The sequence below is a fragment of the Agelaius tricolor genome, unplaced genomic scaffold (genome assembly GCF_023055355.1).
Source record: "Agelaius tricolor isolate 1412-34295 unplaced genomic scaffold, bAgeTri1.0.p SCAF_8, whole genome shotgun sequence".
Classification (NCBI taxonomy): Eukaryota; Metazoa; Chordata; class Aves; order Passeriformes; family Icteridae; genus Agelaius; species Agelaius tricolor.
Window position 1 is genome coordinate 6,890,574 of NW_027269268.1, and position 17,835 is coordinate 6,908,408.

Here is a 17,835-nt window from a genome sequence, read left to right on the forward strand (position 1 = left end):
TTCTCCCTCCTGGCAGATGGTAAAAGAAGGGGTAACAGCTGCCAGCTGCAGTTTGGGAAGTTCAGAGTGGACATTAAGAAAAGTTTCTAGTGGTGCATTAGAACAATCTTCCTTTTGAAAGTTCTGCAGGATGAACCTGCAGCTGGCCTAGTGCTGAAGGTTCAGGAAATAATTTTGTTTGGAGGACACCTCCAGGGTCATCTATTTCAGACCTCTGCTTAGAGCAGGTCAAGCCAGGCAGGCTGCTGAGGGTCTTACCAAGTTTAGAATGTGTTCAGGGAGGGAGAACCCAACTTCTCTCAGCAATGTGTGTCAGCATTTCCCCATCCTGATGGGAATTCTTTTTCCTGTATCTATAAACAGAATTCCCCATGTTCTATCTTGTCTGTTGACTCATACAATCGCTGTGCATTTATGAGAGAAGTCTGACTTGAGCTTCTCTGCACCTTCCCTTTATTCCTTAGAGAGCTGTTGACAGCAATAAAGTGTCCCCTTAGTGTTGTTTTCTTGAGGCTGAACAAACCCAGTTCTCACAGGTGATCTCCTCTTCTGTCTTGCAGCAGCCCTCTGACAACCTTGGTTGCCTTCCACTGAACATGCCCTGGGGATGTCAGTGTCTGTTTTGTACTGGGGAGCCCCAGATAGGGCACAAAACCCTAAATGCAGCCTCTAAGTGCAGAACAGAGGGTGAGAATCCCCTCCCTCTCCCTGATGGCTGCACATCTGATAATGGGGCCCGAAATAGGGCTGGCCTTGGGTGCCACAAGGGCACTTTGTTGACCTGAGCTCAATTGGAGCTGGATTGTGATAGTCCCAACTTTCAGAGAGATTGAGTAAGGTCTTTGTAGAACTTGCAAGCTTCTGTTCTAGGCTGTAGAGTGGTGTTGTCTGAGACTAAATTCCAGAACTGCTCTTACTGCTGCACCTTATAGAGGTGACACTGTCAGGCTTTCAGGTATAAATGTTTTACCCTGAGCTTTTAGGGTTTTTGGGCCTTACTCAGCACAAGTATTATTCTACGTTTCTGCTGTTCTAGGTTTGGAGGGGTTTTTAGCAAGTATCACTACTTTGTGTTTCCTTACATCTGTGGAACCTGAAAACTGTGGAAGAAATTGCTTCCTCCTGGAACAAGCCTGTCCAGTGCTCTATTTTTCATATCTGATGTGGAAAAATGGCTCACTCAATGTGAATAGGATGACGTTCATTAAAGCTTTCGTAGATAAGATGATTAAAAGTTGCACTGCTCTGTAAAGAAACAGCATCTCTGTGGCTTGATAAAGTACATCCATGTATAAAATAGTTTCCTCTCATTTTGTTAAGGTGTTTCTGTATCACACAGTTAATAGCAGAAAAAGACATATTGGGTGATTTAGTTCATCTTTTGCCCTATGAAGTGTCTCAGCACTGCTGTGCTGTTATTCTGAGCTTCACCCAGGTTAGTTTTGAATGAATAGCAGACTGTGTTTTGGAGATCATGGTCTGGATACTTCTGAGTTGTTTGAGTCTCTTTAGCCCACAGATTTTGCTGTACTATTATAGAAATCTGACCTGAAGAATAAAACCTGACTCTCATATACTAACTTCATATTCTGATACATAGCAGGTTATTTAACCAGCTCACCTACTAGGTCTCCTATAAAAGTCAAAGATAAAATGATTTTGTTATTTAAAGCAAGAGACCTTTTTGTGTGCCTGTACTTGACTTGAAAAACTTTAGCTGTGCTATAACCATGTGAGATACCTATCTAAAGAAATAAGGGCTATCACCTTACTCCACAATGAACAGCACAGAAGGGAAAATAATCCTCAAGAAGCTGGAGTTGGACTGCCTATATGGTGAGACAGGTATGGGCATAACCTTAATTACAGTATTTTGCCAGCACAAGATCTAGCACAGGAGGGTTTTATGCCTATGATTGCTTCTTGTGGGACAGACTGACTGTGTTTCCCTTTCATTAGCTCCTGTAAAATTATCAGAAACCCTCCTTCAGTCTTCTCTTTGTGTGTTTGCTTTGGGGATTTAGAGTATGACAGAATTCACATTTGGCAGGGACATTCTGTCAGATCAAAAGGGTGCAGCTGGAAGGATAAAGGTCAAAGGAAATGATCAAATATGTAGATGTAGTTAAGGCAATTGCAGTGCTCGCCGATGGTGAGGGAGAGAAGGTCACTGGTATTGCTTGACTCTTGCCTTAGTTGGGGTCCTGTCAGTTTGTCTGATACAAAAGCGCTTGCAGGACAGGGAATTAAACTGTGTGGAGCAGGAACAGAAATAGAAAGAATATTTTAAAAGCAGAGAGAGCAGCAAAGGTCAGCTTGACTCTGCACCTAAATTTGGCAGCTGGGTGCAGAGCTCAGTCTGTCAGACATCTGAAGAACTCATTTGTTTGTGGAGTTACCTGAGCTCTTGATTGACACTGTTACCTGATGCGTTCTTTTGCTGCTCCGTGCTCACTTTCAATGCACAGCATGCTATTTTTACACTTTTTATCACAGATGCAGGGTTCTGTGGTTTTATAATAAGAGAGTAATAGAAGCTTTAAACAAAATTTTAGAAAGAGAAAAATCTTCTTAACAGGGCAAAAAAAAGGCATTATGATATTTCTAACTGGTCTTCAGCTGAGAATTCACTATAAAAATTTCTGAAGTCTGAGATGTATCTGTGGATAGTAGAGGGTAAAGATTTTTATCAATATTTAGATGTGTCTTTTAAAGGTCAAGAAATGTTACAAGAAGAGATTGAAAGCACTTCATGTAAATTGTTCCTGGAACATATCCAAGTGGCGTTTATCTCCTGGTTTCGATTTTTTTTTTTTTTTAAGAGCTGTAGGAAGTAAAGCCACTTTTTCTCTACTCTATGAATGTGGAGAGAGGCAAAACCTAGTAGTGTAAAAGGACTTGGTGACACATGTTCGTTTAATTTTAGGTAGAATGCTGATGCATTCATGATAAAGGGGTTCTGTCCATCTTTTGCTGGAGGTGACAACATGACACCAACCAGCTGAGGAAGCTGAAAACATTTTTGGTGATAACCAAACCATGTTTTGGTGCCTCTGAGATCCATTGGAATATTGGGTAATTGAAAATGAAAGGCCTGAATCTTTCACACTTGGAATAAAATCTGTGAAGCTGACACAGTCACGTGTGAGTTAGAGAGGATAGGAAAACCAGAACAAACAAATTTTGAATTTTGTTGGAATGATTCCTTATCGGGATGTTCCTTCTGGTATTTAACTCTGTTCATGCATTTCTTTATGTTCTTGGTTCTCCAGACATATTGCCTTTTTTATGCTGTCTCTGGAGTTTCTAGAAATTGGCTTCTAGACTATGGTTTTGTTTGCTAGACCTGGGACACTGGAGAGGAAGGCAAGGAGGGGATGATATGGACTTGAGAAAACTGTTCACTAAAGTTAATGGACCTTGTAAGGCATGAGGGAATATCTATCAGCCTTGAGAAAAGCATGAGCCTCAGAATATTCCTGTTGTCTAGAAAGCTTGTGCAGGTGTAATGAACAGGTTCTTCACATGGTTTTCTGGAATTTTCCATAGAAGAGAAAGAGAGAGGAGAAGATGAGGTTCCCTCCTCTGCCCCTATCCCCATACTGGTACTTCTGACTGTTGGTGCTGGTACTTCTGTTGAAACAGAGTAATTTGGAGTTTGTAGGAGACCTTCAGTGCCCACCTCAGGAGAGCTGGGGTGGAGCTGCAACTTCATTTAATAAATAGAAACAAAGCTTCACTAACTAGTGTGTCATCACACACACAGTATTCATAGAAAGTGATGTAACTCTCATATTTGCAAATATGCAACTGTTTTCTGCTTTCTAGTTTGAAAAATTATTTTCAAGAGCTTGCTTCTATTTATAACAGCCAGAAGAATACTGAGGCTGTCAGCTGCTTGCTTCCCTTCCCATTTGCGGGGATGCGGTGCACAAATTATAACTCGGTAATTGTGATTTCTGCTTTGAGCACTCTGAAAAATTACAGCCTAATTAAATAATTATGGCGGTTGTTTATTCTTTTTTCTTTCCTTTTTTTTTTTTTTTTTGAATACATATTTGCAGCTGAGAGTTTCAAGGAAGCCCAGATGGTAAAGATAAAGGAAGAACCGATGGAAGTTGACATCCAGGACTCGCGGGCTTCGGTGTCACCCGGGCAGAGCGTTGGCTACAGCGCTTTGCTGGGGCGTGACCAGAAGGCACCCGAGGGCCGTGTGCTGCCAGAGAGAAACCTCTTCAGCCAGGACATATCAGTGAAGATGGCATCTGAGCTGCTCTTCCAGCTATCAGGTAAATCCAGTGCAAACTGCTCCATAGCCGGAGTTAAAGAGCAAAATCAGATTTTTTTTGTGTGACCCCAAAGTTCTATGAAACTGTGAGATCACCGGGGCTGAAAGCTAATAGGAACCTTCCAACCCTCACACTTGAAACACATAGGCCTTGCCAAATGCCCCCCATAGTCTGCATATGCTTTAAAGCACTGTGGCAGCCAGGTCAGGCTCACAGTATTTCAGCTGAGTTGGAAAAGCCAGAGTTCAGCTCCTGTATTTTTGAAAGCTAATTAAATAATTTGTGATGACTGCTTTGATCCCTGTAGAGGGGAATCTGCAGATGGCAGTTCCTGGCCTAAGTGGCCATGGCTGCAGGATGCAGCACTCCTGGGGCTGCACTGCCCACTTCCCTTGGCAAAGAAGGTGAACCTCACCTGTCACACAAAGGCAGTGGGACCAGCACTGTGTTCAATGAACACTTGCATTGCACACTCTGCGTGGAGTTCTAACACTGACATGTGGAGCTGAAAAACTTGTTGGGTGTTAATTTAAATAAAGTCATGCCCATTCTCTAATAATGCTGGAACCATTTACCCTAAATTACCCTGGGTTATGCTGTTACCTGAAAGCATTAAAATAGTTCTGCTGAATAAAATTTGATAGAGAACATATGGCATACCCTAATCACAAAACTCATGTGTGTTCCTCTGCAGAAAAGGTGAGCAAAGAGCACAACCACAATAAAGATAACACCATCAGAACTACAGCCAGGTGAGTACAGCCCATGATTACAGCTGCACTGTAAATAGCATTGCCTCCTTTTGCCTTGTGAACTCAAACCTGTCTCCTGCAAATGTGACCTGATAGTACAAATGTAAGATATTTCCATGAGTAATGGAGCCCATATCTGAAAAGCTACAATTATAGATCTGATTGCTTAGGGCTCATAAGTCAAAAAGGCCCAGGGGCTTTTGTCTGTTCTCCTCTGATCAACACATCATTTTAAGAATTATTTATTCTATTTTTTTCAACAAAAACTGAAACTTACAAGAAACTGCATGGTATATGCAGTGCTTGGAGGGAAGACCAGGCTAGCAACTGGATTTTAAGACATGGACCAATGTAAGAAGAGGTGATTGTGATTGTTTTATGTCTAGCTAGATTTCTTTAGAAAAATTTCAATTTAGTACTTCTGTAATCTCAATACATCCTAGAGATGAATTTTTAAAAGTTAGACTGTAAGACAGTGCTAACAAGATGTGTTAAAGATTACAGTTACATTATTACAATAATTTAAATTAATCAAGAGTTGAGTACATGATCCTATTGTGGCCTGTGCTGTTAAAGAAATGTGCAGTTTACAGCACTGTGGCTGGGAACAAGCCCACAAGGTGTTTATGTGTCCGTGAGCAGCAAGGTGACTGTCCCTATGGGAAGATTTAAAAACCTTGTGCAGTAAGTGGTATCTGCAATTGGTACAGACTTAGGAGCCCTTGGTAGGGTAGAAGGAGTAGGCAGGAATTGACAAGGATATATTTCTTACCTGAAAGCTCCCTAATTGTTGTGGATGAGTTGGAGACTGAGCACACTGAAGTGATGAAGAGTTCAAAGATAGAGTAAGAGCTTCTTGCCTCTGCAGCCCCTTTACAGAAGTTCTCAGTGCTAACTTATAACAACTTTGCCCAGACAGAATGGAAAAGCATTTCAGTTGCAAAGAAAAGGTCTCTGAAATACACTGTACTTAAATTTCTAGGCCTAAACAATTCATTCATGGTAGCTGCAATAAATAACTTGTTTTTAATAAACTGACCAGCTCAGTAAATGTACATTAGGGACTTTTTGATGTTACAAGTTGAAAGAAAATTCAATTGAGCTTTTGGCTTCTGGTTACAGCAAATGCTTCCCATATTTGCTAGTGTGGGAATTTGTCAGATATGCAGCCTGCTCAGCCTTTCTGTGCTGCTTAAAAAGCAGAAGCCTGAGACACCAACAAAGAGAAATGCACATATTGTCCAACTACTCATTAACCATCTAGGGTGCACTGCAGGGACAGGCTGACAAATAGTTGAAAATAGATTTCAGTGTCTCATGATGTTACCAGCAGGACTGGTGTGAGAATCCAGAGCTACTTTTGGATCTATCAAAGATAATCCCAATTGAAAAGGTTGAGGACAGTTCAAAGATAACTTGCCCTTCTTTTGGCTGCCAACTTTTAAGAGGATAGCGCAGTTGGCTGTTGTCAAACTTGTGTTGAGCTTTACTGAGACGTCCTTACAGTGGCTGCTACCCATCAGGGCATGAAATGCTGAGTGCCTGGTTCAGTTTCTTTGGGTGCTTTTCTTATCTTGCCTATTTATCAGCAGAAGAAGACATGAATGAGGAGAGCTTCTTAAAGAGGGGAAGTGAGTCAGTCTACTAAATCCTGTGAGTTCAAACAGATTGACTTGAAAGACCTTGCCAAAAAAAAAAAAAACCAACCCACCCCAAACCAAATAAACAGCTGGAAGTCTTTACTGGTGAGGGTATGACGCCTTCTCAAAAATAGAATGTGATGGAGCAGCCAGTGGAGGCTAGAGGCACTTGGACTGCATTAAGAAAACATGTGGCGTTGCAGTTTGGCTCACCAACCCACATCTGGAGTAATGACAGAAAGGCATTTGGATCACAATTGCTGTGTGAAATGTGCTGACAGCTGCAGAGAGCCAAGGTGGGGTCAGTGTTGTCCACCTGTGAGTAGCTGGGAAGCACAAAGATTTAGCTGTGTCACTGCTGAGGCTTAAATCAGCAAACCCCAGCAAGATGGGTACACAAGCACTTTTTGCTGCCTTATTCCTTATTAGCATTTCTAACTGTCCCCTATCTGTTGCTGTTCCTCCTGTGAGTATTCCTGGACTTTGCCAGCATATACTTCCATATGACTTTGCTTAAGCAGCCAGAACTGGCAAGGATTCCTCACAGTTCAGTGGCTGAATGAGATGGTAGAGCCTGCCATCTGTGATGAGAAGACAGAAAGTGGAGAAGCAAGTGATCTGGAAGTGAGTATGCCAGCATAAGATGCCAAGATAAGTTTCTTTCATCTAGAGAACTGTGTAGCCATGAAACTGGAAAAGTGCAGCCAGAGGAAAAATAAAAAATATCCTAAAGCTTATCCTTCATCAGAAAGGAATTGCACAGTGATTGAGGACAATGTGTCATTTCTTGCTAAGAAGCGGGAGCTCCTCCCTTCACACTTTGCACTGGGAATCAGAGGACAGATCTGCTGAGATAGAAATAATAATAGGGCCTCTTCTGAAGAGACTGCTGCCATTCTAGAGGAAGGCAGAGAAGAGGTATCCAAGGATGGTTCTGTAATTCACCAGAGGTCAGTGGAGGAGAGGGAAAGCCTTGGGATATGACATGATGTGGCCTTCAACAGCACCTGCTCATGATCTATGGCCTAACCTGAAATAGATAAACCCTGCACCATCTGTTTTGCTTAGAAGCAGCAGTGAGCAGTGTCCCAGTGACTGAATCTAAGACACAAGCAGGAAGGCCAACATGGAAACCTGAGTGGATTACAAGATTTTGAAGAGTTACAATAGTAATAAAACATTTTTTATTGCTGTTTTTCTTTCAGATCATTATTAAACCAGTGAGAGGAATGTTGCAATAAATCATGGCGTATTTTTATACAGTGTCAGTCTGTTTTGTATTATGTCACCCCTGAGTGGGAGTGTGAGTCTTGGAAGAAGTTAAGTTTTGCACATGTGTGTTGGAGCTGTTTTAGTTTATCCTGGTCACTTGTTTTCTGGAGTATCCTGCATTGTTCAGATATTGGCATTCACCAAACTGTTTGGGTTTGGGGCAACTTCACGCCTTCCCCTTCGGCACAGCCTAACGCTGACTGCTTATGGATGTTCAGACTTCTGTAAAAATACCAAAATATCCCATTAACTGTCAAATATGGAACAGCACAAAATGAATAGTGTCCAAAAAACTTAATAGGAAAGTAAAACAACGTGGTTGCCAAAAGTGTTTCGCAATCAAGTCAACTAATTACCAACAAGTTTCCCTGAAGCAGAAGAGATCTGACTAAGAATACAAGTGACTTGGTGGAGACACCTTGTTCACTCTCTGCAGAAAAACTGCATGAAGGAAAGCACAGGCAAGTGATGACTTTTGGACAGAAACTTGGGGTATCTGGACTGGTGAGGTCAGCTTGGTGCAGCTGGCACGTACTTTGAGTCTGGACTGCCTGCTGTGTAACACCTTGTAAGGCCTCATAGTAGGTCCTTTATCCTGAAAAGATTCTTGGATTTTATTCCTGAGTAAGAAAAGGCTGCAGCAATGGCCTGGCCTCCTGTTCTGCACCTTTAAAACACCCACTGTACAACAGCCTGTTAAGGATTCTCAGTCTGGGAGAGATCAGATTTAAAGTGATTCTCGCTTTGCTTGGAAGAAACTGATAGTTTGCATGCAGGTGGAATACATTCCCTTAGAAAGCATTTTTCCAAGAAAGACTGCAGTTTTCAGTTTTGACTGTTTTTATGTACCTCTTGCTGATGTCTATCTGTACTGCAGACAAGGAATTCTTATTTCTGTTATGACCTTTAATTGAGCAGAAATCAAATACTTTGACAGAGATCCCATTTCACTGTTGAAATTAACTTTTTAACTTTACCTGTTAATTAAAACTAAAGCAAAATATTCTTTTTTGGAATCACGTAGCTGGTAATTTTTGTGCTTTGTGCTCTTGGGGATACACCTGTTCAATTTATGAATTGTTTCCTTCTTTAAAAATCAAATTCATGGAGGCAGTTTCATTCATGGAAGGCCATGTCAGAATAGAACTGTTCAGCATCTTAATCTAATATTTGAAAAGTTTTGTTTTAAAGATAACTATTGTATGCTTCAGATTATTAAATAATAATATTTTTACCTTTTCTGATTGCCATCTCCAGATATGACAATGGAATGCAAATTTTTGAAGTGTTAGTTTTAGTGATCCATGTTGTAGTGTGATATAGCAAATGTGAGATGTTGAAATGTAGCTAAAAGCCTTTTGTGAGGTCTTCACTTTTCACTCTGAAATGCAATTTTACCAAAGCACACTGCCTCATGGTCTGCCTATTTTTCAGCATGAATTCTGTAAATGAAACTGTTTCTTTAACAAGATGGTATTTCTTACAATATTAAGATGTTGAGGTTAAAATTCCTATTTACTTCTTCTGCTGTTAACTGCTGTTTTCTTTAAAAAAAGGCATCTTGGTTTTTTCCTATAGCCCTTTCTTTTCTGAAGACACATTTAGACAATCACCATTCACTTCCAACTCAAAAGATCTCCTGCCCAACGAGACTGCTCTTCATGGAAGGACGTCTGCACCAGGTCAGACACCCTTTCCTTTCATTACTTCCAGTTAACAGATATTTTTTACATTTTCTTACTGTAAACTCCACCACCCGACCAATGCTCTTAAAATATGATTTGCTTTGCCAAAAGGTAGCTATTTCTCCATTATAATAAGTGCTGATAATTTAGAAGAAAAAGAGAAAAGTTAAATATTGCTGGAGCATTTGTGTTAATAGTCTTTGGGCTGCTGTTTCTATGAATTGTGCAATAGTCTATAGCAGATTAAATTTAGCAATATCAAGAGAGTTGAGGGGGTTTTTGTGTGTATATATCTGCTGCTGTACTGATGCTGAATTACTGTATGCTATTCTCCCGTTCCTGGCCATTTCCACCTCCATCTCTGGAGCACAGATGAAACATTTGCAGGACATGTACCAGGGTGGCTGAGCTTGGCTATACAATTTTCCTGCCTTTAGCAGTAATTTAGAACCTTTCTGGAAGGATGTGGAGTTCTTCAAATGTCCTGAAAGGCCACAGTGTCTGTGGGTGCCTTCCCACTGATTTTCCGAACTAGTTGACAGGCATTTTATGTCCAGATATAGCTTGGGTTATATTCTGTATTAAAATGGAAAATACAGGCATGTAATAATACTATTCAAGGTCGCACTGAACACATGCAAAAACTTGATATGTGCCTTCACTGTTCTGCTGCAAAATAACTCGTTTGCTAGTTCACTGCTATCTGTTCTTAAATTAATAGCTCTGGGGTTCTAAAGGTCAGTAATTACACAGTCAGCTGTAGGGGGGGTTATTCACCTTTTCTTAGCAATCAATAAACTTTTGGGCACGTTACTGCTAATTTTCAGCTATAGACTGTCATTTAATTTACAACTTAACAGACCCTTCATTTTTTTTAATGCTTGAATAGTCATTTGACAGCTTGCAAAGTGGCAGATGAGGGTAAGAGCTAGATGCTGTCTAAGGGTAAATATGCATAGCAGGAAGAAAAAAAATTGTAGGATAAGGACAAGGGTCTCCAGGCTGTGCACAGACATGCTTCTGCTAGGAAGCAGTGGATTCTGTACCTCCAGATGAGGAGAACCAGATCAGGTGTGGTGCTTTTAAGTATTAAAATGTAAACCAGGTTAGCACTTTCAATCCTGGCTTTTGACCTTGGCATAACATGGAATATTCATATGCCCAGATGAAAGATGAGAATTCACAGACTCCTCAGGCAGGGCTCAATACCTCAGAGGACACGGCCTCCAGCAGCAAGAGTCTGACATCATACCGAGATAAATGCAGAAGAATTTCAATTCTGTCTAAGACTTCACTTTCAGTGAGGCCACAGAAGTATGAGTGGGTTTTGGTGACATGTTTGATCTTGTGCTTAAATGATGTAAAGTATCTTGTTGGTTAGGTCATCCTGGAGTGTTAGAAAGGCCTCTGAGTAACTGAGGGTTTTCATAAGTTTGTGCTGCTCCATAATCTGTTTTGTGGAAACTTGATTATAGTACATATTGCTCTGTGGTTATAAGAGTGATATATAATAGTAGCAAGTATGCTGAAATTTTTAAAATGCCAGTTTCTGCTACATTTTTATTTTTGGAACAACTCTTACAATTCCAAATATGTTGTTTTTTCTCAGCTTCACAACAAATTCTGGGGCCTGAAGTGCAACTTCACAGTAGCACCAATAATGTGATTTAAATAATTAACATAATCAATTACAAATATTATATTCATTTAAAAGAGCAGCAGAATACCCACAGGTAAATTTCCTATTATTTTCAGCCTTGCAAGAAGAAATAGCCTATGTACTGCTATGTATAGCTCTGAAAACATTTTTTTTTTATCCCTTCAAAGAGCAGCATTAAGGAACAGAAACAAACCATTGTGCAAGGCCTACAGAAAGCATTACAGAAAACGCTGTGGAACTGTGTATGTGGTCTCCCATATAAAAATGCTTTTGCTTGGGATTTGTTTTGTGTTACTCCATCCCTGAAATAGGACAGTGAGAAGGAGAAAAGGGCAGCACAAGAAAGTGATAGGAAACTCCCAGGCCAGTGGCCCTGGTGGGACCCCACGTACGCGGTTGCCACTGCTCAAGTGAGCACCAAAATGGGCGCTGTGTCCCCAGCCTCCTGCCAACTTTCTGTCTGCAGACTTTTTGGCACTCTAGCTGCAAAGGAATTGGGAAAAGTGACAGGAACATAGGACACTAAGATATTTCATGTGTCAAATTCAATTCTTTTCTGTACTAGGTAACATTATGCAGTCTTATTCATTACCAAGCTCCATCTTAAACCCCATCATCCTTATTATTTTTATGAGGATGCTGTTTCAGAAGCTCACCCCTTTGAAGAACTGGGACCAATCTCTTTCCAGCCTGAATTTATTCACAGCAAGTTCTACTTCTGTTATCTCACCAGGGCTGTCCTTCAACTTTGATAATTCTTCTTCCTTGAGATGTTCACCATCTGATGTGCCATTCCTTATATTCCTCTAATCCTGCCTTCATTTTGGGAAAGTGAGCCAGCCAGTCTTTTGGGTTTTTGAAACGACAGGGTTTCCATTTCCTAACCCTTTTCTGCCTCTGTTTAGGGGCATTAATTTCTGCAAATATGAGTAGTCAGAGCTATATGTGCTCTTTCATAGGAGGTTTTATCCCTGACTTTTTCAGCAGCCTGCAATCTTCTGAGTGCATATTGGAAATGCCTCTCCTGATTAATCACAGCTTTGTAACTAGAACATGCTGGTGTCTCTCTTGCTGGTCAAATAGTAACATGTTTTTCTTTTCCTTTATAATTTCAGCTGATGATTTCAGCATGCAACAGAAATTCTCATTCCTACACTCTTAGGCACATGACCTTGTAATTTGAATTGTTTCCCTTGTTATTCTAGCTCTCAAGATGATTTCTTTAGTACTCTGAAATTTCTGCATATTGATATTGCTTCCATTAATGCAGTTCTGGTTTGTTTGGGGGTTTTGTGTAAGTGTGTGTGTTGAAGCTATTAAAGAGGTTTTTTAAGTACAGTGGGTCCAAAGTTCAGTCCTTGAGACTTAAGCTTAGTGGCCCCCTCAGCACAAACCACTTCACTTTAGTGCCAGTTTATAACAAAATTGCAAATTCGGGTCTTTAAGTGGCAGAGCACTCTTTGTAGGGCATTGAGTAGATAAGATCCCCCAAGGAGTAGGAAATAATTAGGAAAGAATATAAAAAGATGTGTGAATGCAATGCACTGATCAGGGCATTTAGTGGAGGGGAAAAAATCCTAAATAAATAATGATATTGTGATGGATTTGGCCTGAAAAAGGGTGGAGGATTCCTAATCAGCAGCAGTATCACAGGCAGGAGAGTTGATTTTAATTCAGGTATCCAAGGTACAAACAATGAAATCTCCACCAGCTGTCAGAAAGGGACTCATCAGACCCACAGAAGTCATGGTATCTCCCTGATAATCTGTGGTGAATTCCTAATGCTCTGAGAAGGGAAGACAGAGTTTTTTAGGGTATATAGTTCAAATTTACTGGTTAGATTTGGGGAATTGATTCTCTCACCTTTTAAGGTATTTTCTATGTTAATAACCTTATTATTACATTGCACTTTTCTGTATTAGTTTTACTGTCCAAATAACTTCATTTTTACTCCAAAATGGAAATAAAATAGTTTTGATATCTACATCAACCAAACACACTTTGCTCAAAAGTTACCATGTATCAAAGTAATATCTATTACAAAGTCATATCCAAACCAATTCAATAATTTCAGCTGCTCCCTATAAGAATGTGGCCTCTTTTAATCTAGCAAAAGGTAGGGATAAGAAATTAAAATTTTTATGTCAGTCACTTTAAAAAAGGACATTTTCATCTTCTGTTTTATAAGATTCTTCTTTTGACAGAATAGCTTTATGTCAGACTATAGAGTTCAGTTCAGATCACTGGATAAATTAAAAACTTGATCTTATGCTGCTTTTCCTGACCCTTAGTCAGTCTTTAATGTACTTTAATAGTTTTCCACCATCTCATTGACTCTTTCTGTAAATCAAACCTGCCTTCATGGAAGCCAGATGAGTGATATTCATTATTCCTTTTCTGGATGGTTCATTAATATTGGTGAAAACCTCAACCATGGCTTTTTGGGATTTTTTTCTCCATGTATATCTATCTGTGTGTAGTATAATCATATTTCATTATTTTCTCTGTTTATCAAGGACCTGGTATTCTTCTTCAGTTCCATTGACAATGCCAAATATTGAAATAATCCCATCTGTAGTGGATTAATTTTTTTTAAATCCATTTTTTTGGTGAGAATTTAGTACCACTTGCAGCATTGTAATTTCAATGGTGGTAAATGAATTTCACATGGCTAAAATAAACTTTTGGAACTGGAAGATGTAGGTCTTAGGGAGTTGCAGTCCAGGAATAGTCCTTTTTTTTTTTAAATTTTGTCACAGCTTAATTTACTGATTGTTGGTTTGTTTCAGTGAGATAAAGCCAGTAAAGCTCCAGTCCCCTTTTGAAATGCATCAGAGCCTCCTCTGCCATGTGTGTCCACACTCTGCACTGACCTGTAGGATGACAGACAGGATGTGCTTTCTCTTCAGGATTGTCCAGAATCAGTAGCATGGTGCTTAGTTCAGTAGACATTCGGAAACATAGTGCAAAAATTTTGCATTTTGGCACTGTCAGTTGTTCTTTTATTGATAATGCAATTAATGGGATCAGCCCATTTTTATGTTTATGGCTCTAAGGCAATATGTGGAAGAAAGATTCCAGCATGTTTGGAACTGCAGGGCTATTCTGCAGATGTGCAGGTTTCTCCTGCTCCTGTTCATACTCACTCTGGCCTTTTCTCTGGAGCAGTAATTCCACTGTAACTTCAGTAACACTGAAAGGTGAAAACCTGCCTGCTCCCAGGGCCTCACCAGGGCACACTCTGCTCACAGCAGCACTGACTAACCCCTGTGTGGCCACAGCAGGCAAGTAGTGAGCTGATCTCCTTTTCTCACTGGTACTTTGTGGGAATGGTGGGATGTGAGCAGGGTGAAGGGAACTGTATCCTTCAACCATGTGAAATTTCAGCATTTGGGTGAGACTGGCATGCCCATGAGCACACTTCATCTTGTTTATTTTCTTCTGGTACTGTAGCTGGAAAATACCTCCTGAGGGTTTAGAATTTTAGCTTGAATATGATAAATAATCATGGTGGCGGTGTTGTACAGATACCACCTTCTTTAGTATGAGTTTGCATGTATCTTCCTGCCTAATTCCTTTTAAAAGATGCTTTAAGGCTGATATAGCTCTTGATGTTGTAATTTCCTGTGACTCCAAGCATCTAGAAAGTAGATAGCAAGAGCTCTTTTGGTCCAACCAGCAGAGGTGCTCATATCCACTATTTTCTGGCAGTATTTATGCTCTGTTCTGATTTCCTGTGCTCTGCAGGAACCTAAACTTCTGCAACCTTCTACAGCTCTGAATTTTGGGTCATCACCAGCTCTGAATTTTGGGTCATCACCATGAGACCACTATAAGCACACTGAGAAATGAAGGGACACCTTGAGGGTTTCATTTCTGTGTGTGGGATCACTGCTGCTTCTGTCACCCTGGAAAATGGCCTTAGGGTACTATGAAACACATAAACCCTGTGAATTTCCACTGAAGTGACCAGCAGTGAAATGTTGGCATTTAAATTGCCCTTGTGTAGCTTCCCTGCTATGTACCCATGGAGTTAATTAGAATGATTCACACCTTCTTACTGTTGTTTGCTTACATCTGCCAAAAGGCCTCTAACTCCACATTGTGGGTAATCCTATTTACTGAAGGAAGGCTTTCTTAAAATGTTCAAATGTTAGAATTTGTAAATGAAAGCCAGGGCTTAAGAGCATGATTACCAGCAATTGATTTTGAATTTATTCAGGACAGCAGAACCCATGGATTATTATTTTTGAGAGAATCACAGAATGGCTGAGGTATGAAGTCTAGTTCCAGTCCCTTCCTCAGAGCAGAGTCATCTTGCTGTCAAGGCTGTGTCCAATCAGGTTCTGAATATCTCCAGGAATGGAGACTCTAGACAATCTCTGAGCCAGCTGTGCCAATGTTTGACCTTGCTCACCATAAGAAAAATTGTTTTCTTATGTTTAAATGGATTTTCCTGTGTTTCAATTTGTGCCTTTGCCTCCTCTCCACTGGTATCACTAAGAAGAGCCTGACTTCATCTTATTTCACCCCATCAGGTATTTATCCAGGTTGGAAAGATCCCACCAAGTCACCTTTTCTCCACACTGAGCAGCCCTAGTTCTCTCAGGCTCTCCTTGTATGACAGCTGCTCCATTCCCCTAATCATGTTTGCTGGACTTCAGACTTTTTTGAAAGCCTAAGAGAATATTTCAAGCCCCTGGCAGCTGTTTCTGTCCCCGTGACAGAACAGCAATTTTTATGGCCAGGGTAATTGCAGGGGGGGAGTGCATGTACATGTGAATTAACTTCCACAGTGCTTTTCCCCACCTTGCTTTATCCCATTATCAGTGCTTATGATCATTTTATCTGCTTTCAGTTTTGGTCTGAGTTATGAGCTCTGCCCATCCAAGACATTGGATACCTCCTTCAGTTTCCTGATGATGGTTGTCCCTTACCCCTGTTGGCTTCCTGTCAGGGTAGAAAAATGAGAGTGGCACTTAATTCACTACCAAGGCATGTTCCATCAGGCACTTGGTCCTGCTGTTCATTTCTGTCTTAGAATTTCTGTGAAATGTGCTTGGGGAAAGTGGTGGTGGAAGCAGGTGTCACACAGTCATTGCTGCCTGCAGGGCACAATTGTAGGTACTCCCTAAGCCATGCAAAGGCTGCCTCCCTCAGTCCTCAAAAGCACCCTTTTAATTTTATTTTTCTTCTGGTACTTGTCTGGGAGTAAGATTCAACCAAATACTCTTCTTTGTGTGTGTGTGTGTGTGTGTGTGTGTGTACACAGGGCTGTGCATGTGTATGGCTGTGTAAAAATCCATGCAGGTGCATGCAAAAGGATCCAGCAGAGATGTCCCTCTGACAAATCCAACCTGTGGGACAGCTTCATAGATGGTAGGAATGTTTTTTTTAGGGACAGAGTGGCAGATTGATTTTAGTAACTGATTTGAGTTCCTTATCACCAACATGCTAATTCCTCCCACAAAAAGAGTGTCCTGTGGGTACAAGTGCCTGGTGGGAGCTCTCTGGAAGGCCAGGGACTGTCAGCCACTGGAGTGGCTCTCTGCACTCTGATAGCAGGAGACAGATAGCTGGCAACTTGTGGAAGTCATTCTAGGAAGGTGAGATACTTGGACTGCTATAGAAGTGGGCTGTACTTGGCATAGTTTTCCAAAGCAAGACAGATTTTGCAGAATTTGTTCTCCATCATTCAGTGCTAAAGTGCCTGATAGCGGCTCTGGCACGTTTTCCATCCATCACATCCTGCCTTAGATCCCCCTGCCTGCCTGCAGCCTTCTCCCTGTGCTCTCAGCTGCCTTGACAACCACTTTGCACCACAGCCATCAGCAGAGCCTTCCACATTTCTGGTTCCTTCCATGGGATCATAGCCAGGGTGGCTTCAACTGATTGCAGTTTTCTGGATCTGCTCCCAGGCAGGTTTGCATCTCCTGCACGTGTGGTGCAGATCTGTGGTGCAGCAACAGAGGCTGTCTCCTGAGCAGCCACATGGTTTTCATTAGTAGCAGAGTCCCTTTCAGAGCTGAAAATATCATTTATTATGCAGAACAAACAATTTCAAATCAGCAAATTTGAAAAAAAACATGCTCAAGCATGTGTTTGGTGTGTTTTCTAGCTAAAGCAGGACAAGTGAAATGTGCAGCATGTGCATCGTTGTACATCTCTTAGTTTTTCTTAACCATCAGTATTTACTGGGCAGGGAATGTGATCATATCCTTATGAGCATCCCATGAAACTCCTGGTGAATTGGCCAGCCTCTCAGGCTAAACAGCAGGACTTTGCACAAATTGATGTGGCCACATAGACTCCACTTCTTTTCCCTGTGAAGTCACTGCACTGATTATTTTGCCAGTTGTTTACAGGACCTTCAAGATGAAAGGTGTTAATTAAAACAAGCAGAAGAGTTTGTGTCTAATGGCTGTCTTGAAAGGCACTTGACATCTATCTGAAAACTTGTGTTTCTTGTTTTACTATAGGCTGCCTTTATACAGGGTAAATTTTCTTTTCCAATACCATGCAGTGTTCTCATACAGG

At 40.9% G+C, this 17,835-nt stretch overlaps 1 protein-coding gene across 2 annotated transcripts in view; it reads left to right on the forward strand.

Annotated features, from left to right (window-relative positions):
* The window catches only part of ZNF827 (zinc finger protein 827), a 98,580-nt gene that overhangs the window by 59,338 nt on the left and 21,407 nt on the right, over positions 1–17,835 (forward strand). For both annotated transcript variants that reach the window (XR_011679895.1, XM_071431487.1), the window contains 3 exons: positions 4,065–4,289; positions 4,984–5,041; positions 9,532–9,635. Coding sequence is in view for 1 of the 2 variants with exons in the window: in XM_071431487.1 (XP_071287588.1) it covers positions 4,065–4,289; positions 4,984–5,041; positions 9,532–9,635 (387 nt within the window). In the remaining variant the exon portion in view is untranslated. The remainder of the gene's footprint in view (positions 1–4,064; positions 4,290–4,983; positions 5,042–9,531; positions 9,636–17,835) is intronic.